The 22,095-nt window shown below is 47.1% G+C and overlaps 1 protein-coding gene across 1 annotated transcript in view; it reads left to right on the top strand.

Annotated features, from left to right (window-relative positions):
• lamc1 (laminin subunit gamma 1) overlaps positions 1–22,095 on the top strand; it is a 53,910-nt gene that overhangs the window by 17,080 nt on the left and 14,735 nt on the right. Inside the window, exons 2-5 of the mRNA XM_022758995.1 lie at positions 11,033–11,337; positions 18,606–18,736; positions 19,956–20,122; positions 21,574–21,762. Of these exons, the coding sequence (XP_022614716.1) occupies positions 11,033–11,337; positions 18,606–18,736; positions 19,956–20,122; positions 21,574–21,762 (792 nt within the window). The remainder of the gene's footprint in view (positions 1–11,032; positions 11,338–18,605; positions 18,737–19,955; positions 20,123–21,573; positions 21,763–22,095) is intronic.

The raw sequence follows: 22,095 nt of genomic DNA, 5'->3' as shown, positions 1-22,095 counted from the left end.
GGGGGGGGGGGGGGGGGGGGGGCTGTGGTCCTGGTCCTGCTGAGACTGTGATTTTCTTTGCCCAGGAAGTGATAAAACACCCCAGGGAGAGCGGGGTGGGTTGGGGGGGGGGTTCTATTATTATAGACGGCGGAGAGTCTGTGAATGAGCAGAGATGCATTACAGGGACAAGCAGATGCATGCAGGGTAATTTTAGCCCTGCGCTCTGGGAGGAGGCTCGATGGCGGAGGAAGAGACGGAGTAAAAAGTGACTGGTTTTTCAAAGCGGAGTGAGGGTAAACAGATAATTACGGTGGGCGCTGCAGACATGAGGAGTGATTTATGCGCCGTTTGAAACGTGATCGTCAGGCCTTTGTTCATCTTTTCCACCTGAGTTGGATAATTGCAGCGTTGATGGAGACGGTGAGCGCTCAGACCACCACGCTTTTATTCCTGGTGTTAGATACAAGAGACCTGTGAAACTTTACCACACAATCTCACTTTAAAGCATGTTTGACCTCTGGACACGCCCCATTCAGTGATGTCACTGACAGCTGATGGAAAAACCCTGTTGTGACATCACAGATGGGTGTGGCCTGAAGTTAAACATTCTGCAAACAGTCAACTCCCAGGATACTGAGATAAAATTCAAAACTTTAAAATGTATTATATTATAAGTTACAAATTAACTTTACACATTTAACTACAACTGCCAGTTTTATTTTACAACTCGATGTAAAACATATTATAAATTACACTTAAATAATTATAATGAACAACTAATTTTATATCTTTCAACTTTATTTTACAACCTAATTTACACAATAACTCAGTTTACGGCTTAACAACTTTACAACATATGACTTGACTTTGTAACTTTACGTATCAATCTAATCTGTAACTTTAAACTTAAGTCAGGGTGAAAACACGCAACAGAATACAATTATTATTATTCACAGATAAAATACTGTAATTTGTATTATGTAATTATACAAGTTACAATATGATAAAAATTGTAATATTATAAAAAAGGAAGTTACCCCCCCCCGGTGGACGTGTCGTTTCAGAGCTGAGTCAGAGTGAATCACAGCTGATACCTGAAGTTAATTATTCTTTGATTTTAGATTAATTACGTGCACTCCAGGACTTGTTCTCCCTCTCAGGTGTTTTTACCCCCCTCCCTTTGTGTGCGATGACGGGTCAGATAGCAGCTGAGCGGCGTGTTGACGTCAGCGAGACGCTCGTCTCATGTGGGTTCTTCTTTTGTGAGGAGCTGCAGCAGTTTCCAGATGTTTAATCCCAGAGACGACACCGGCTCCGGCTCTTGTTCCGAAGACAGGAAGACAGGAAGACCTCCAGCGGACTGTTTCCTTCATGTCGGGGTCAGGTTCATGTCAGCCCCCCCACGCACAAAACTCCCCCTTGAAACACGTCATTTTATCCTGCATTGCTGGAGCACAACAGCGCTCTGAGTCTTTTTCTAACAGAACTCTTCAATGTTCCATGAAAAAAACTGTCCAATCACAAACAAGCTACATTCAAACAATGGACGTTTATTCGTCTCTGATTGGTCGATCCAGCTTGTGTTTTTTTGGGATTATTTATCATCAATCATTTGAAGTCACCTTGAAGACGAAGCGGTTAGCTCGTTAGCTCGTTAGCTGCGTGTGTGTTAGTGTTAGCTAACTTCAGTTTAAATAAAGTTACATGATATACATTATTATTGGATTCAATGGCTTTAGTCTTACGTCACATATAAAAGCTGGATCAGCAGCTGTGTGTGTGTGTGTGTGTGTGTGTGTGTGTGTGTGTGTGTGTGTGTGTGTGTGTGTGTGTGTGTGTGTGTGTGGGGTGTTACTGTGCATCCTGCTGAGACTCTTTGTCTCTGATAATGAGGGCTGATTTCGTTTGTTCCTGACGTCCCGGTGTGGTGACACCTCTGGGCGGGCGCCTGCTTCTTCTTTGGTGGTCTCTGCTGTTAAAGCTTCACCAAACACACTGATGTTTGGAGCTGGGAGGGGGAGGAGGCTGGGGGGGGGGGGGGGTTGAGTTCGGTCTGAGGAGAATCTGGTTCAGGGCTCAGCCTCAGACACTGAACCAGATGTTTCTGCTCTTTACAGTCAATCAAATAAATAATAATCATGATGGCGACTGAGAACGTCCATCGACACTGAAGTCAGAAAGTTTCTCTTGGTGTTTAGTGACAGTGACCGTGAATCTTTGGCCTTTTAAAAGAGGAAACTTTGAACCTTTTCTCACATGTAAAGACAAAACAACACGATCAGCTTGATCAACGATAATTGACGAGCCACAGCTGTTTCATAGTCCTGGAGAATTAAAGTGGATTAACGTCCGTCAGAGCTCGTTAACGAACTTTATTTACTCTTCAGTCGACTTCACTTCATACAGTCAAATCTTCACCTCCCTTCCTGTCTGTCCTCCCCCTCACCCACTTAATTGGAAATCCCCCCCCCACACACACACACACACACACACACACACACACACACACTTTATTTTCACTGGTGTCAGTCTGAACTGTGAGTGTGAGCTCACTGTTGAACTCACATGGTTCCTGATTCAAAGGAGCTATTTGTAAGTTTTTGCTATTGCTACATAGCTAACGTTAGCATTAGCAGTCTCGAAGAAACGTTCAGCATCAAACTTGGTTCCTTTACTCACCAACATCTGTCTCCAGAGGTGGAAACTTGTCATGTTCAGTCAGTGTTTCCTGCAGCAGGAGGACCGGTGCACCGGCTGTGGGCGGGGCCAGCAGAAAACACCTGCTTTAGACACTTTTAAAAGACGCCCAGTGAAACAATCCAACAGCTGTTTAAATGAAGCTTCATGTAGAAGATTTTCATCTTTATCTTCACGTTAAAACAATGTGAAGTTTATCTCTTTCTGATTCAGTCAGCTGACCTGAGGCTGCGGCGTGATACAGAGAGCGCTGTAGGCGCTTGTGCGTAGGAACACGGTAGTTCAGCGATTGAGAAAAATGTAGTGCCAAAGGAAAGTGCTGTTCTGACGGGAAGAAAAAGAGCTGAAAATATTCTGTCTTTTAAAAGTGGACATGGAAATGAAACACAACCCCAGAGTTTTCAAAATAAAACACAACCCCAGAGTTTTCAAAATAAAGGAGTCCAGCAGAGTTTCTGAAGGCAGCACAGAGTCGTGTGGACGGAGCCTCAGTCGTCATCAAACATGATGGAAACGAACGTTAATGTGAGGAAGGTTCAGCCTCCTCATCGTCTGTTTCCATCGACTCTCTGGACGTCCTCCATCGTAGACTCCGCCCAGCAGGAAAACTTTTCCACTCTGAAACCGACACTTCCTGGTTGTTAGTGAGTGAAGTGTCAAAAGTCACATGATCATTTCTACTGGGATCAGCTGACAAACAAAGAAAGAAAGAGATTATTGTTTATCAGTGTGTGAGACTTTCCTCAGGCTGCAGACTCTTATCACCTGCAGACCTGGAGCCGACAGACACACACACACACACACACACACACACACTTCCTGCTCCAGATTCTCACCTCAGCCTCCTGCTCGCCTCTTTAATCTCCTCTCGTCCAATCAGTGCGCTCGGCCGGCGGCTGTTGTGTTTATCAAACAGAAGAAGAAGATGAAGGTGATACCAGCTTCATCCTCACACCGCCACTCGTGTTGTACAGTTTTAGATTCCAGCTGTGAGTCTGATCCTGAATCCACACACACACACACACACACACACACACACACACACACACACACACAGATTAGACGTGGGATGATTCAGGTGTGTGTGCAGTGTTCAGGTTCAGTTTCGTGCTGATAACAGTGTAGAAAACAAAGACCCCCTGACGGCTCCTCACATTCCTCCACACACACACACACACACACACACACACACACACACACACACAGATTAGACGTGGGATGATTCAGGTGTGTGTGCAGTGTTCAGGTTCAGTTTCGTGCTGATAACAGTGTAGAAAACAAAGACACCCTGACGGCTCCTCACATTCCTCCTATAGGAGCAGGTTACTCATTAACCGGGACATTAATGTGTAACCTCCTTGCTCCCCGCTCCCCGCTCCTCGCTCCTCGCTCCTCGCTTCCCGCTCCTCGCTTCCCGCTCCCCGCTCCTCGCTCCCCGCTCCTCGCTCCCCGCTCCCCGCTCCCCGCTCCCCGCTCCCCGCTCCTCGCTCCTCGCTCCTCGCTCTGACCCGCCTCACGTCGTGGACTTTAGCTCCTGTAATCAGATTAAAATTCCTCTCAGGTTTATAAACAAACTGATGAGTGAGCAGAACACAGATCAGCCCTGCGCTGCGTTCAAGTCACATGGAATCACTGTAATTACAGGCTTCAGAGCCGCCCTCCCTCCCTCTGCTGGGTGTCCTTGAGCTGAGCACAGACTCTCTGACCTCTGACCTCTGAGTGAGGCTTCAGGTGCTGTGACCTGTTTAAACTGTCTCATGTTGTGAGTTAAACTCTGCTGCATTCTGCACATCCCCCCCCCCTCCCCCGCCACAGCCCCACCCCGCAAAGAAATCCTCAACTTGTTCAGAGTTTTAATCAGTGTGAGGCTTCTGCTGTTTGACCTCTGACCTCAGCACCTGCTGAGGGATCTGGACCGGTCTACGGTGCCGGTCTGGACTTGGCTGTGACGCTACGTCGTCCACACTGAGCTCAGATTAACTTGAGCTTTTATTTTGGTAGAGTCCAGCTGTCCTGTCAGCTTTCTGCTCTCGGCCATGGGCTTCATCCTGGTGTTAATCAGTCACATTAAAAGAATAAACTCTGTTGATGATTAGAAGCTCAGGTCAGTGTGAGCTCTGACCTCTGACCCCTGATGTGCAGGTCCAGGTCTCAGTTGTAGCTCCACGCTCAGAAGTCCAGAAGTCAAAGCGATCATTGTTTGTTCCTCTGGAGGGAAAAATGTGATGAGGTCATGGGAGGAAATTTAATTGGACCGTGCTGTGAGCCGGGGCGTTCCCTCTGGACCCCCCCCCCCCCCCTCCACTTCTCGCCCTCCTCCCCACCCTCAGGCCGACCCCGAGGCTCTGAAGAGGATTCACAGGACTGTGAAAAACAGAAGTGAACTTCCTGTAGAAAACGAGGCGACGTGTTTACACTCAGAACCAGATTCAGAACCAGATTCAGAACCAGATTCAGAATGAGTCAGCAGATATCAGCAGTGAGTGAGACGTTTCTGATTTGGAGCGAAACTGTTTGTGACAGAAGAGATTTTATTGCTCATATTTTTGCTCGTTTTGTAGCAGTGTCATGAGTCCGTGAGTCTGTGAGTCTGTGAGTCCGTGAGTCTTTGAGTCTGTGAGTCTGAGTCTGTGAGTCTGTGAGTCCGTGAGTCTGTGAGTCTGTGAGTCTGTGAGTCTGTGAGTCTTTGAGTCTGTGAGTCTTTGAGTCTGTGAGTCTGTGAGTCTTTGAGTCTGTGAGTCTGTGAGTCTGTGAGTCTGTGAGTCTGTGAGTCTTTGAGTCTGTGAGTCTGTGAGTCTTTGAGTCTGTGAGTCTGTGAGTCTGTGAGAAGCTTGATGGCGAGCGTCCTCACCCGGTCTGAAGACGTCTACGATGGAGCTGATCACAGTAGAGAATCATAGTCAGGATTATTGAACAGATATAATGGATGATCTTGTTTTCAGGATCGTTAAAGACAAAATCATCACTGAATATAAAATCAGATTCAGACCCAGACGGTCGCTCTCTGTCCCTCCCTCCTCTTATCTGGGTGGGGTCTCAGCAGGACTGTGGTCCCCTGATCCAACACAGGGATCATGTGGTCTCACTGGTCCGGTCCGGTCGGCCTGGGTCTCGTCTCCGTCCTGTCTGACAGGGACAGCTGCGTCTTTTCATTGAAATAAAAGGTTCGGCTCATTACTTCCTCCGAGGAGTGTGTGTCCTCCTCCCCCGTCCTCCTCGTTCTTCTCTCTGTGAAGACAAACACCTGTCTCTCTGTATGTGGACAGAAGACGCATCAGTGTCAGACGTCTCTGGGTTAGAGACTTCCGTCCTTTAAAGCAGCGTGTGTCCTCCAGTGTGAAGGACAAATCAGACGTGTAATGACTGAAGGTATTGATGAATGTGACTGAGCTGCTGCTGCGTCTCTGTTATCTCTCTCTGGCTGAGCGAGCGTCTGGTTGGCTGAGGTTTCGTCCTCCGACACGTCTGGACTCGTCGCTGTAACGCTGCTCTGCAGGTCTGATGACGGCGAGCACCACAGGAAGCCAGAGACACGACGAAGACCAGACTTTAAGACTCTTTATTCTTACTCTTAAATTTCCCTGCAGTGGCTTTAAGTGAGGAACAGACAGTTTCACCGTCTCTGGTCCGAAACATCGTCTGTTGTTAGAAACATGAGCAGCAGTTTAAATTTTGACCTTTTGTTCATTTGTTCCAGTAAATAAACAGATTTGTAGGAAAGTGGATTTACAGCCAGTAAAGACTACGGAAGCTCAAAGAGGCCATTACACTTATTTTTAATCACTTCTCTTGAGTTTAATAACGCAGAAGTTTTATTGTCATTTTGAACACAGGTTTCTTTTTTTTGGTTTCAATTTTCTTGTTATGATTCTTTTTTTAATCTCATTCTTGAAATAAAACATTAAAATATTAAAAGTATGTCATAAACAAAAGGTCATTTAGGTTTGTTTTCCTGGAATAAGATTATTTATCAGTTAAATATTTTCATTGCTTTTAATAAAAAACTGAAAATTATAATTAAAAACAACATGATGTTGTCAAGAAAATAGCATTTTGTTTTCTTGTAATAATCAGAATCTTCTTATCTTAAAAACAAAACTAATATTAAACAATTCTCTCAACAAAATAAATAATGAATTCTCCAGAAAACAACTTGTAATAACAAAATCATTTTCTCTTGATCTAAAAATCAAAGGATCATTTTCTTGATCAAATTCACAACAAAATGATTTTATCTTCTTTAATAATGAGATGATTTTGTTAAAAAGAATTCTTAAAAAATCTAAAGATTTAAAACAAATGTTTTTATCAAAATTTAATTTATCTAATTTGAAAAATGTAAAAACGAATATTTTCCAATATTTGTAGAAATCATTTAAAATATAACTTTTAACCACAGCGTCTGAAACAGTGAGATCTGGTGTCGGTTCATCGTGGCAGCGACTGGAGGAGGAACAGACTCAGTTTTATCTGATGCTCAGCGGCACTTCAGCAGTGAACCTTCACCCCCCCACCCCCCTCCCCCGAGAGAAAATACCCTCATCTGCAGCCGTTTCTACTCAGTCAGTTGTCATGTCTTCCATATGTGGGCAGGAAAAAACTCCCAGCAGCCCCCCCCCCCTCTCTCTCTTTGACATGAGCAGCCTGTGTTGCTCGCTCGCCCTCTTCTCCTTCTCTGTGGACTCTTTCTTTCTCCGTCACTCTGCTCGCAGGAAACACATTCCAGCCGGTTCATTCCTGCCGTCACCGTGTCACTCCGTCACCCCCCCATCGACCCCCCCGGTCCCTCCCCAGCGGCCCAGGAAAGAAAAGCTTCTTCCCCTGAACGACTGGAGGCTCTTTTCATGTTCAGACGTGACTGTGGCCCCCCGAGGAGCGTCTCGCAGGGTCAGCGCTCCACAATGGGGGGGGTCACCTCTGCTTTAAGCAAAACCAGCTAATTGACAATGTTGGCGTTTGGTTTGGGGGGGGGGGGGGTCAAACCTGCCTACTTGGTTCTTGGGCTTAAAGGTTGAGTTCATAGACTTGATTCACGTGGTGTTTCCTGTTTCCTGAGCAGAACGGTTCATCAGGAAGTCACACAGTCACAGACGTCTTCATGTGTTCACTCCTATGAAAAGCACAACGTTGTTTTCAGTCTCATATCTTGATCATTTTTCTCACAGCTGGAGAATATTTTCAGTTTTTGCTTGAAAATCAATGGAAACGAGAAATAGATGATCGAAATAATCTGATTATTTTTCTGTCCACTGGTTCATCCTCTGGTTCATCCTCTGGTTCATCCACTGGTTCATCCTCTGGTTCATCCTCTGGATCATTCACTGGTTCATCCACATTAACATTACGGAGGACAAACAATGTCTGAGCAGTTTAAATTTGGCCGTTCAGGACTGAACTGAAAAACTCCAGCGTTGGGAAACACTGATCTGATCAGTTAATCAGTTAATCAGTTAATCAGCTAATCGTTACCTTACACCCACAACTAATTACAAGGCTTTAGCCCTGTGCTTCGCCTCTCAGGCGACCTGCTGGTTTCCTGCAGACAATCCTCAGGGCCTGACAGGAGAATAAGATTATATGTAAATAATAATTATAATAATAATATGACATTATGATCAAATAAACAGCATTTAGTTTTCTTGTAATAATGAGAATCTTCTTATTCAAAAACAAAAAGAAATGTTCTTACAAGGAAACAATAAAATAAATGAATAAATTCTCCAGAAAACAATGTGACAAACAAAATGGCCTTTTTTCAAAATTGTATTTTTATCTCAAAATCAAAACATTGTTTTCTGTTATTCTGTTTCAAAATAGTTTTATTATTTATATTTAAATAATTTTCTAAATTTAAATTTTAAAAATGTAAAATGTAAAATTTTAAATATTTTTGAAATTATTGAAAAAAATTATCAAAATGTCAAAATTAAATGTTTAGCTGTGTTTCTTTTGGTGGAAAGACGAAGCATGAAAACTAAATTTAAATCATGTGACATTTGTTTTTCAGTTTGTGTTCAGTCACTTCTCGTAGCTTCAGGACAAGTTGCTTTAAAACGTCAGACACACTTTATGAAAGGTTTGTTTGTGAGCTTTTATTTTGGTAGAGCACTCAGACACCTGCCTACGTCTCCTGTGAGCTTTCTACTTTTGGAAATGAGCTTCATCCCAGTGTCTTTGAGCAAGACTAATGTCGCCACAGGAGAGAAGAAGTTGTTGTTTCTGCACCGGGACACACGATAGAAAACCAGTGATCTCGTCCTGCCAACACTCAGAGAGAGAGAGAGTGTGTGTGTGTGTGTGTGTGTGTGTGTGTGTGTCTGCAGAGAGCGGGAGTCTTTGTGTTCTGGCGTCATATGGGACGAGGACATAAACGTACAGCGTTCTCTTTGTTCGCGCTCTCCACTGTAAAATTCTTCCTCTCATCAATACGCCGTTTGTTCTGGAGGAGGATTCCTTCCCAGAATTCCTCCTGGTTTCCTGCTGCAGAGTCGACGGACTCGTCACAGAGACACGGCGGCTTTAATGAAGCGGCGTGATGGCGTCTGTCGCCTCTCGTCTCAGCTCCTCCTGATCGTCTTTCCTCTGAGATGTCTGTTGATGAATCAATGTCTTCTTTAATTACCCTTTATAAAATAGTTTCTGATCACCTGACCGACCCCTCTGAGATGTTTCCATAGAAACAGACGAAGTCTCGCCTCGTCCTGCTCAGTCCTCAGTCCAGACCGGACTAAAAGATGGCCGTTGCCTCTGTGATGTCACCCACAGGAGCGAGCTGCTCCACCTCGTCCCTCCACCCCCCACCCCCACCCCCACCCCCCGTTGTTTGCTGTGCCAACAGAGGTCTTTGTCCTGTCTGAGGATGTGGAGGTGGACGTCCTGTCAGCGACGCCTCCTCACTAAACGCTTCACGCTGCGGCTTTGATGTGAAGCCAGAGTGTCCAGAGGGAGGGGCCGCTTAGGGAAGGGGGGGCGCCTCACGTCACAGATGTTTAGGATCAGATTTGAATAAAGCTCCACACTCTAAACGTCACTCTGAAAATACAGCAGATTTCAGGTAAAAACACTCAGAGAAACCAAATCCTGCAAGGTTTGGATGGTGGGTCCAGGTGGGCGGGGCTTGGTGACTGCTTTGTTGTGACATCACAAAGTTCCAGAAGTCCTGACGGCTGGTTTTAAGGCTCAGTTTCTGAATACAGGCTGTGTGCATTTCTCTGTGGACTGAGGCTTTGATACTTTCACAGTATTAATATAGAAGCTAGAGCTGATCTATAATCAATTAATAATCATTATAATCAATCATACCTTTAGACTGGAGGAGCTTTAACAGGATGCTCAGCTTCATGTCTGTCGGTGGTTGTTTGAACTCGGCCTCCACCCTGCACTCAGCTCCTTATTAACCTTGACCCATAGAGTTCATCTGGTCCCCACACACACACACACACACACACACACACACACACAGGAAGCCGGTGTGTTTGCTCTTGCTTCATTGTTTCCTGTAATAAACTTCAGCTCTTTGTGAACGTCCCTCCGTCCTCTCAGCTGCTTCACCTTTATTTGTCGTCATGGGGGGGGGGCGGGGGCCCCTGTCAGCACACTGTTTACAGAACAGATTTTTTGGCTGAGAAAACAGCCGTCCCCCCCCCCCCCCGGCTCAAACATGGCGGCGTTCCTTCACGCACTGACTGATGGCTCCTGGATCTGCTCTGACTCGCCCGGTATGTGGAGAGAGAGCGGGAAGGAGCGGGACGTCAGGAGTTAAAGGACCAGACCGCTGCTTTAACATGTTCCCACCACTCTTCACATTCCTGCTCCCCCGGTCCTCAGAGAAACCCCCCTCCCTCCTCCGTCCAGCTGCTGCTCCAGCTGCAGAGGGAGCGTCCATCACCGCGTTACTGTTAACGCTGCCGCCACGTCCCGTTTACATTCCCGTCTAAATCCAAGTTCAGTCAAAGTGGTGAACTCACACACGGTGCTGCAGCAAGGCATTGTGGGACGCCACGTCCACTTTGGTAAAGGAAGCTCCAGCGCTTCCTCAAGGAGACAGGAGAGGAAGCAGTGAAGCTCGTCTCCTCATGAAGCTGCTCAGAGACTGAAGAAGGTTTCAGTGGAGAAACGTTTGTGTTGATGCACGTCGGCTCAGAGAGAGAGAGTGTGTGTGTGTGTGTGTGTGTGTGTGTGTGTGTGTGTGTGTGTGTGTGTAACCCTAACCCTAACATAAACATACATGTCATGTGAGACGTGAGGAAATAAAAATGTTTAATAAAGTCATCATGTAATTTGAACATGGTCACTAATTAAAAACGTTGTTGTAATGAGACAAACTGAGTCCAGGTGTGTCGCTCCTCTGCAGGTAAGGCCTTCGACATCACCTACGTGCGGCTCAAGTTCCACACCAGCCGGCCGGAGAGCTTCGCCATCTACAAGCGAACCAGCGAGGGGGGGCCCTGGGTGCCGTACCAGTACTACAGCGGCTCCTGCGAGAAGACGTACCAGAAGCAGAGCCACGGCTTCATCCGCACCGGAGAGGACGAGCAGCAGGCGCTCTGCACCGACGACTTCAGCGACATCTCGCCGCTCACCGGCGGGAACGTGGCCTTCTCCACGCTGGAGGGGCGACCCAGCGCCTACAACTTCGACCACAGCCCCGTCCTCCAGGTGAGTCCACACAGAGACAGAGACACAGAGACACAGACACAGAGAGACACAGACAGACACAGAGACACAGACACAGAGAGACACAGACAGACACAGACACACAGACACAGAGACACAGACAGACAGAGACACAGAGACACAGAGAGACAGAGACACAGAGAGACACAGAGAGACACAGACATAGAGACAGAGACACAGACAGACAGAGACACAGAGAGACACAGACATAGAGACAGAGACACAGACAGACAGACACAGACAGACACAGACACAGAGACACAGACAGACAGAGAGACAGAGACACAGACAGACAGAGAGACAGACAGACACAGAGACACAGACAGACAGAGACACACAGAGACACAGACACACAGACAGACAGACACAGACAGAGACACAGACACACAAAGACACAGACACACAGACACAGAGACACAGACAGACACAGACACACAGAGACACAGACACACAAAGACACAGAGAGACACAGAGACACAGACAGACAGAGACACAGACACAGACAGACACAGACAGACAGAGACAGACAGAGACACAGACACAGACAGACACAGACAGACAGAGACACAGACACAGACACAGACAGACAGAGACACAGACAGACACAGACAGACACAGACAGACACAGACAGAGACACAGAGACACAAACAGACAGAGACACAGAGACACAGACAGACAGAGACACAGAGACACAGACAGACAGAGACACAGAGACACAGACAGACAGAGACACAGAGACACAGACAGACACAGACAGACACAGACACAGAGACACAGACAGACAGAGACACAGAGACACAGACAGACAGAGACACAGAGACACAGAGAGACACAGACAGACAGAGACACAGAGACAGACAGAGACACAGACAGACACAGACACAGACAGACACAGAGATACAGACAGACACAGACAGAGACACACACAGAGACAGACACAGACACAGACAGACACAGACAGAGACACACACAGAGACAGACAGAGACACAGACAGACACAGACAGACACAGAGACACAGACACAGAGACACAGAGACACACACAGAGACAGACAGAGACACAGACAGACAGAGACAGACGTACGTAGACAAACATCATAGAACAGTTCCTGAACAGGAAGTGCTGATATAATAAACGTCCTCAGTGAAACAGTCAGTTGTTTACATCAGTTAAAACAGGTTTAAAATCTTGTTTAAACTGTGGATTGTTTATGAATGACATCACACACCTGGTCGCTCTGCATTCAAATAAACTTTATTATTCCTCTGCGCCGGAGAACGTGACGCCTCAGAAACAGCTCGGGTCAAACACTCGCAGATCAGCTGATCGTAGGTCAAAGGTCAAAGGTCACTGTGACCTCACAAAACAACTAATTATGACACAATTTAACTCAAATGTCAAAGACGTGATGAGGTTTTATATCCAGAAGGTCAAAGGTCAGCGTCACTGTGACATCATTAAAACCCACAGCTGTTCTCGCCTCTAGCTCTGATGATGATGATGATGCGTTCTGTCCAGATGTTAGCAGCACTTCCTGTCTCGCTGTCTGAGCTGTGATTGGACGCTGCGTGGAGATTCCCTCACCCTCACTCAGACCTCTGTGCCAGTGGATTTTTTTTTTCCCAGCAGTCCTTGCTGCTGGTCGGGTTGTTACAGGTTTGGTGCTGCCAAGTATTGCGGCATGTTGCTAGGCGACGCCCCCGGATTTCCCACTGCAGCAGCGGCTCCGTTTGGCTCGACCGACCTGCAGCTGGACGTCCTCTCTCTCCCTACTGCCCCCCCCCCTCCCCTCTCCCCCTCCTCCCCCTCCTCCCCCCTGTGTGTTTGTGTTTCCATGTTTCCTCACTCGGTGGATGAAGTTGCTCAACAAGTGCAGCGTCTGTTTCCACTGTTCTCTCCTCACGCTCTGTTGCACAATGTTGTCGTGACTCCTCGCCGCTGCTCACAGTCGGGCATCAAACCTGCGGCGGATCATCTACATACCTCCAGCTTTTGTTTCACACATGGAGGCAAACCGTATCTGACCTCTGGTGACCTTGAGAAAGTCAAAAAGTGGAAATTTGAGGTCCTGAACTCCGCTCTGTCCCAGAGGACCTCTGTCCTCTGACTCCTCCTCCTCTGACATCACTGTCCATCAGACTCCAGCTGTACACTCTGACATCACTGAGCTGCGTCCAATGGGATTCTGACAGGAAGTGGAAGCTGAGAGTTAGTGTGAGATGAAGTGAAACGATGGTGAAGTAACTTCTCTCCTCGCTGGGTCCAGTTTTCATACGGCCGCACCAACCAATCAGATACTAATAAACTTTGATTATTGGAATGTGGCCTGTTATTGAACGCTGTCTGGTTATTGTTTGAACTTTGAGATGAAGCGAGATGAAGCGAGATGAAGCGAGACGCTCCACCCTGGAGCCGGCCGGGTGATGGAGAGGTGTGCGACACCTCCCTCCATGTAAATGAACAGATTTAGCTCAGCAGCTCTAAACTTCCTTATTTGACTCGTCAGCATGAAGCTATTTATACTGAAGCAGAGACTCTGTCTGCCTGTCTCTCTCTCTGCCTGTCTGTCTGTCTGTCTGTCTGCCTGTCTCTCTCTCTGTCTGTCTGTCTGTCTGTCTGTCTGCCTGTCTCTCTCTCTGCCTGTCTGTCTGTCTGTCTGTCTGTCTGTCTGTCTGTCTCTCTCTCTGTCTGTCTGTCTGTCTGCCTGTCTGCCTGTCTGTCTGTCTGTCTCTCTCTGTCTGTCTGTTTCTCTCTCTCTCTGCCTGCCTGTCTGTCTGCCTGCCTGTCTCTCTCTCTGCCTGTCTGTCTGTCTCTCTCTGTCTGTCTGTCTGTCTGTCTGTCTCTCTCTCTGCCTGTCTGTCTGTCTCTCTCTCTGCCTGTATGTCTGCCTGTCTCTCTGCCTGTCTGTCTGTCTGCCTGTCTGTCTGCCTGTCTCTCTCTCTGCCTGTCTGTCTGTCTCTCTCTGTCTGTCTGTCTGCCTGTCTCTCTTTCTGCCTGTTTGTCTGTCTCTGTCTGTCTGTCTCTCTCTGCCTGTCTGTCTGCCTGTCTCTGTCTGTCTGTCTGTCTGCCTGTCTCTCTCTGCCTGTCTGTCTGTCTGTCTCTCTCTCTGCCTGTCTGCCTCTCTCTCTCTCTGTCTGTCTGTCTGTCTGTCTGTCTCTCTCTCTCCCTGTCTGTCTGTCTCTCTGTCTGCCTGTCTCTCTCTCTCTCTGTCTGTCTGTCTGTCTGCCTGTCTCTCTCTGCCTGTCTGTCTGTCTGTCTCTCTCTCTGCCTGTCTGCCTCTCTCTCTCTCTGTCTGTCTGTCTGTCTGTCTGTCTCTCTCTCTCCCTGTCTGTCTGTCTCTCTGTCTGCCTGTCTCTCTCTCTCTCTGTCTGTCTGTCTGTCTGCCTGTCTCTCTCTCTGCCTGTCTGTCTGTCTCTCTCTGTCTGTCTGTCTGCCTGTCTCTCTTTCTGCCTGTTTGTCTGTCTCTGTCTGTCTGTCTCTCTCTGCCTGTCTGTCTGTCTGTCTCTCTCTCTGCCTGTCTGCCTCTCTCTCTCTCTGTCTGTCTGTCTGTCTGTCTGTCTCTCTCTCTCCCTGTCTGTCTGTCTCTCTGTCTGCCTGTCTCTCTCTCTCTCTGTCTGTCTGTCTGTCTGCCTGTCTCTCTCTCTGCCTGTCTGTCTGCAGGCGGCTGTTTGTCGCTCGCTGACATTCCTGCCGCCCGTCATCTCTGAGCGGGAAATAACCACCAGCTGAGACAGTCCACCTTAACAACAGCCAGTTTTATTCTGCAGCTGAGAGTCCAGACCGCCTTAAAATAACTCTGAAGCTCTCGCCGCGCTTCGTCCCAAACACGTTTCCTCTGACTCATGGAATTTAAAAACAAGGATGGACACAAAAATAATTAGAGACCGACCCGTCTCAGATCTCCAACACAGACATGTGATATATATATTATATATGTCCCTATATTATTACCACATGTATACATCCTCTGAATATATAAATATATATAAATACATAGATTTATTACCTAAAATACCCATAATAAAACGAGTTATATTTAATTTATAGTTACCTGAAACAATATACATAGACATTTATGTCATGTGTTGACATTATATATTTATGCAGGTTTATTAAAACAATATACGTGTTAAACATAACTACGTGAAGTGTTACCTATATGTTTTATAAACATGTTTAACACAGACTTGTATAAAATATCAACATGTACTGACAGGCTTTGAGGGATATATATTTATGTAACAATATAAACATACATGCATAAATGTATATATTTTATAGAAATATATGAAATTATTACGATTTCCAAAAGGTTTCACATGTAATTCTTTTTACATGAGCTTTTATTTTACATGTGCATTTATGTCATGTATGGAGATTCAGTCTATGAACATATAAGACATTTCTGTGCAGCTGGTCTTGACTTAAATATATTTATATCTGCAGCGTTAAATCAGCTTTCTTTTTGACCTACAGTGACCTCATGTTCTGAACTTTGACCTTACATGGCGGGGTCCTGCAGCTGAAACACGTGTGTTCATTCAGTGATTGTATCGGTTCATGTCATCATCATCATCATCATCATCATCATCATCAGATGAACTGTGGTGACCCGGCTGCTCTCACCTGATCATTCATCAGTCTGTGTATATGTGAAGCTGTTTCCACCCTGCAGCCAATCATCAGACAGGAGGAGAGCTGTGACATCACAGGTCACTGAGGACGATGATGATGAGCCTCAGTCACCTGATATCAGCCCAGGTGAATTATGGGAGACCTCCACCATCATCAAACACCACATGAGGGAATATAATGATAATTATAATAATCTATAATAATTGTCTCTCAGTTGGAACTGCAAAAACATTTTTTTTTTTACCTCAGCCCAGGACCAAGGACTCAGGTCCTGGTCCTGGTCCTGGTCCTGGTCCTGGTCCTGGTCCTGGTCCTGTACTGACTGACTGTTTCCAGGCTGCATGTGTCTGCTGCAGCTCAGCTGGATGTTTGTGACTCTGCTCAGAGCTGAACATGATTGATGGAAAACAAATGTTCAGGCGAGTTTAAACGGCGTCCGCTCAGCTGAGAACCTGCAGCGGCTTCCTGGACCGGACGGGCCTGAAGAGCTGCAGCTGCCGGACGGGCCACAGCAGTTTGTTCTGCATGAATGGCAGAGAGAGAGAGAGAGAGAGAGTCGCAGCGAGACGCCGTCGATCAGCGAGCAGCTGAGAAACCTCCTCAACAATGACGGGCTTCATCAGAGCCAGACTCTGCCAAGACCTGGACCTCCATCAGAGTCTGGCAGCACACGGACCTGATGCTGTGTGCACAGCAGGGGGCGGAGCTTCACTGTGTCACAAAACACCTTCAGTTTTCTGCTGAAGTCCGACACTTAAAGTTTAACGTCTCCTCAGCTGAGGCAGTTACTGAAGGTGCTGCACACAGTCTCTTACAAGGTTCCTTAGTCAGGAAAACACTTCAGATATTTACAGCAGTGAAAGAGATTTTACAGCAGTAAACTTCTGTTTCCATGGCGACTGATACCCGTTATCTCATCCTCCTGTTGTTTTGGCGGGAACTTCAGCAGGTGAACTTTGGTCTCAAGGTCTTTCATGCAACAGTTGAACTGACTTTAAGTGATTCTCTAAGTAAAAGACTAAGATCAGGAGAAAACCTGAAATACTTAAGTGAAGGTTTTAAGGAAACCTTAAGGAGAAGTCGTGGCGTTGTTGTTCAGGGACCAGGACTAACACCAAGACTGAGTCAAGGTTTCCTCAACATAAACTCACTTCCTGGAAACACCCTGAAGTGAAGAGACGGACTCTCGGCCGCGAGTGAGTGAATGTGACACAGACGCTGTAACGAGACACAGCAGAATAATGTCGTTAGTTCTGAATCTATTTGCGTCTGTGAGCTGATCATCTGTCCCTCCTTCCCAGCAGCAGGATTTCACATCAGAGTGTGAAGTCACAGGAGAAGAAGAAGTTTTCCTGAGTGGGAGGACGAGCGTCCGACCACAGAAAGTCAAACACTTTAAATCCTGCTGCTGAAGGTTTCAGTGCTTCTATTTACCAAAACATGACCCCCCCCCCCCCGCTGGAAACAGAGCGGGGGGGGTGAAACCTGAACAGGAACATGGAGAGAGGTTTGGGAAGCTGCTGCTGTGTCTCAGCTGCTCTGAGCTCAGGGGAAACCTCCGGCCTGATAAGCCTCCTGCCGATACTGGACAAAGCTATCGCTGGCCTTCACTCCCCAGTTTCCCATGAGCCTTTTCACACAGGCCAGATGTTGAGTAACTTTCTTTATCCTCTCGGACTGAACAGGTGTCCTTCACTAATTCTCTCCATCTGGATCTCACGTCTCAGCGCCAGGAAAATAAATACATGTCACAGTTTCAGCGTCTGCTGTCGGTGTTGCGTCAGTGTTTCAGTGTCTCCGTGTTTCCCACACAATCAGGATTAAGGCCTTGATACCAGAAACACACTGACAGAAGTTTCTAACATTTCTAAAGATCATTCTGTTAAAAACATTTGTTATTTATTTTTACCAAAATTGTACCGTTTTGCAAATGATCTGGGAACCACTGCATTAAAACATCAAGGACCACACAGCAACAGACGTGACAGTATATAATAACAATAATAATGATAATAATAATATAATAACTTTATTCATACAGAACCTTTAACACAGAGTTTAGTGCTCTGGACAGACAGGAGGAGCTACAGAGGACAAGTAATATACTTCAGTGTAAATAAGGACAGTTAGCGGGAACAGATGCTGTATAGAAACACACACATTAAAAGCAATAAGAGGGCGTCATGGAGACGACATACCATAAAAGCAAGTCTATAAAAATGAGTTTTAAGAAGTGATTCAAAAGAAGTCACTGACTCTGCCTCTTCTCCTCGGACAGGGTTCAAATATTCACCCTAACATACACGATACACATTCCCTGTGTGTGTGTGTGTGTGTGTGTGTGTGTGTGTGTGTGTGTGTGATAACACCAGTACAGACGACCCTGCCTGAGACTGACCTCTCTCCTGGTTGGGGCAGGACACTCTTGGTCTCAGACGTAGGACGGTGACATCAGTCTCATGTCACTCAGATCATTTGTGGAGTAAATATGACAAAAGGATTCAAATATTTCTGGTGTGAGTCTGAGTGCGTGGGCCGCTCTGAACAAGAGTGTCTTTATGAGACACGTCTCTGCTGTGTTTGACTGGCGTCTCTAACGTTGTGTCTCCTGCAGGACTGGGTGACGGCCACCGACATCAGAGTGACCCTGAACAGGCTCAACACGTTCGGAGACGAGGTGTTCAACGACCCCAAGGTCCTCAAGTCGTACTACTACGCCATCTCTGACTTCGCCGTGGGAGGGAGGTAAAGACGGAGGCGGGCTGACTGTTGCTGATTATTGTTTCACACTGTTTCATGTCTGACCGTGTGTCTGCCGCTCGTTAACATGTGGCTGTGACCCGCTCACACGGAGGAACCTCCTCAGTGACTGAGTGTGGTCTTGTGGTTTTGTGGGTCCTGGTCTTGAGGTGTCACTGTTCTGGTCCAAGTCCCTGTGGTCTGCACAGGAATCCACATGAGAACTCCTTTCCCTGCACGTCTGACAAACCCCCAGGAAAGGTTTGGACAGGCGTTACAGGAGTGTTAAACAGGCCGCCGCTGCACGGCCTCCGCAGCCATAATCTGTTTGAAATGTGGAGCAGATTTCCATTACACAGCCAGCATTCCTGACATTCCTGTCCGGCAGGGCGGGATTACAGGGAGACCGGAATGGGGCAGACTGACCGCCATGACGGGCGAAGAAAAGGGGAGAGTCCTGAGCCGGAGCCTGTCAGAGCTGCAGGGTTTAACCTTTATTTATCCAGAGAGGCCTCTCCTCTGTCTCACCTGAGACTGCTCACCTGAGAGCTCAGAGTGTTCCCGCCGCCCGAGGCGCCAGTCTTCAGATTCCTTTGAGTTTTTCCAACATGTACAACCCTGTGACGGACGTGAAAGTCTCAGGCTGACTGATCGGTACCAACGAGACGCTGAGCGTGACGTGAACTCTGAGGTTTCTGATGCAGGTCTGAACTCTCTGAACTCCAACAAGTTTCCTGGTGAAGCAGTTGGTTCAAGAGAAGCGCTCCAGCGGTTGACCGAGGTTAAATCTAGTGCTGAGAAAGTGATGCACATGTTAAATGTGTGAGTCAGAGTCCAGCGTGCTGCAGCTTTTTGCATGACTTGGTGTTTTGCAGATGAGCAGCCAGCCTCTACAAACCCAGTCTTCCTCCCCGCCGTCAGTTTTTCCACGGCTCTCTGCCAAGAAACACCTGAGACAATAACCAAAGGTGGCTGCTGAGCAAGTCCTGTCCTGTTGTGAGGCCCCCCCCCCAGGAGGTTTAACAAAACCTTCCCTCAGCGCCACCGAGTGGAAAAACCTCACTGGAACCAAACCCAGTATCAACAGCAGGCCGACCCCTGGTGTCGTGTTAAAGCTGTGAGGCAGCGAGCGCTCTCTCACTGTTTCTACATGTCCGGTCTGATCAGGGAAGTGTGGACATGGTGGGAATCTTTGTGTGTAACAGGTGTGTTTCCTTCCCGTCAGGTGTAAGTGTAACGGCCACGCCAGTGAGTGCCTGAAGAACGGCAGAGGACGGCTGGTGTGTAACTGCAAACACAACACAGAGGGCGACGACTGCAACATCTGCAAACCGTTCTTCAACGACCGGCCGTGGAGGAGAGCGACCGCCGACAACTCCAACGAGTGTCTGCGTGAGTCCGCTGCTGCCAAACTGCATCTCTGACCGCTTTACTACACCTGTTACTGCTTTACTACACCTGTTACTGCTTTACTACACCCGTTACTGCTTTACTACACCTGTTACTGCTTTACTACACCTGTTACTGCTTTACCACAGTTACTGCTGCTGTACTGTTACTGCTTTACTACACCTGTTACTGTTTTACTGTTTCTGATTTACTACACCTGTTACTGCTTTACTACACCTGTTACTGCTTTACTACAGTTACTGCTGCTTTACTGTTACTGCTTTACTACACCTGTTACTGCTTTACTACAGTTACTGCTGCTTTACTGTTACTGCTTTACTACACCTGTTACTGGTTTACTACACTTGTTACTGCTTTACTTTTACTGCTTTTCTACACCTGTTACCACTTTACTACACCAATTACTGCTTTACTACACTGGTTACTGCTTCACTACACATGTAACTGCTTTACTACACCTGGTACTGCTTAACTACACCTGTTACCGTTTTACTACACCTTTTACCGCTTTACTACACATGTAACTGTTTTACTGCAGCTACAACTACTTTACTACACCTGCTACTGCTGTACTGCACCTGTTACTGCTTTACTGCAGTTACGACTGCTTTACTGCAGCTTAAACCATTTCACTCCAGGTACTATTTCTTTATGGCAGCTACAGCTTAACTACATCTGTCACTACTTTACTGCAGTTATTACTGCTTTACTGCAGTTACTGCTGCTGCTGCTCCCAGCAGAGAACACATCACATGATGTTCTGCAGGAACTGATCCCAGGACATCATTAGTCATGACGGTCCCTGGGGGATTGTGGGAGCTGTAGTTCCTGTCAGCCAAAGGTTCATCAGAAGCAGATGCATGACTAACTGCTCAGGGAATCTGGCTGTTTTTGTTCTCCCACAGTGATTTAATCCAGCAGCAGCAGCAGCAGAGGAAACATGACTCTGACTGACATGTCCACATGTTCCAGCTGAGTCTTCACCTCCTTTAACCCTCTGTTTTACTCACTGTTAACACTCAACAGCAACATGAGCTGACAGACTGCACACTGCGTCTGTCACAGCTTCACCTCGGATACAGCTGTTCAACACATCACACAACACAACACTGTGTGTGATTACCTCTTTTAATAAGAGTTCACTTCAAGCAGTTTGATAGATTACTTCCTTATTTACTTCCCCTTTCCTTCCTTACTTCCTTCCTCCACCTTCAGACCCTGTTAACATGAACCTGTGTGTGTGTGCGTGTGTGTGTGTGTGTGTGTGTGTGTGTGTGCGTGTGTGTGTGTGTGCGTGTGTGTGTGTGTGCGTGTGTGTGTGTGTGCGTGTGTGTGTGTGTGCGTGTGTGTGTGTGTGCGTGTGTGTGTGTGTGCGTGTGTGTGTGTGTGCGTGTGTGTGTGTGTGTGTGTGTGTGTGTGTGTCGTCCTCTCAGCCTGCGACTGTAACGGGAAGAGTTCTGAGTGTTACTTCGACACGGAGCTGTACCGGGCCACAGGTCACGGAGGTCACTGCAGGAACTGCGCCGACAACACCGACGGCCCCAACTGTGAGCGTTGCCTGGACAACTACTACAGAGAGCAGAGCGGCGGCCGCTGCCTGCCCTGCAGCTGCAACTCTGTGGGTGAGTCCCGGCTCGGCCCGACCTCACAGGGCGAGTCTCAGCACGTCTGATCAGGTCCAGTTTGGTGTCAGGGCTCAGGTTGTCTGACCTTGAAGGAACGTCTTCAGATTTGGTACAAACACTCACCTGGACTCAAGGATGAACTGATTAGATTTTTGTAGCTAAAGGTCAAAGGTCAAGATAACGGTGACCTAAAAAAAAACATGGTTTTGACCTCGTGAACGTTCGTAACCGCCGTAGACCGCGCCAGCAGCTGTTCCCGCCCTTACAGTTGCATCAGATAGCGTGGCTCTTGTCACCTAGCAACCTTGACAACACTTAACGTTTTTCCAC

Source organism: Seriola dumerili, unplaced genomic scaffold, assembly GCF_002260705.1.
Source record: "Seriola dumerili isolate Sdu_G_001 unplaced genomic scaffold, Sdu_1.0 BDQW01000315.1, whole genome shotgun sequence".
Classification (NCBI taxonomy): Eukaryota; Metazoa; Chordata; class Actinopteri; order Carangiformes; family Carangidae; genus Seriola; species Seriola dumerili.
This window is presented reverse-complemented; position numbering and strand designations above follow the sequence as displayed.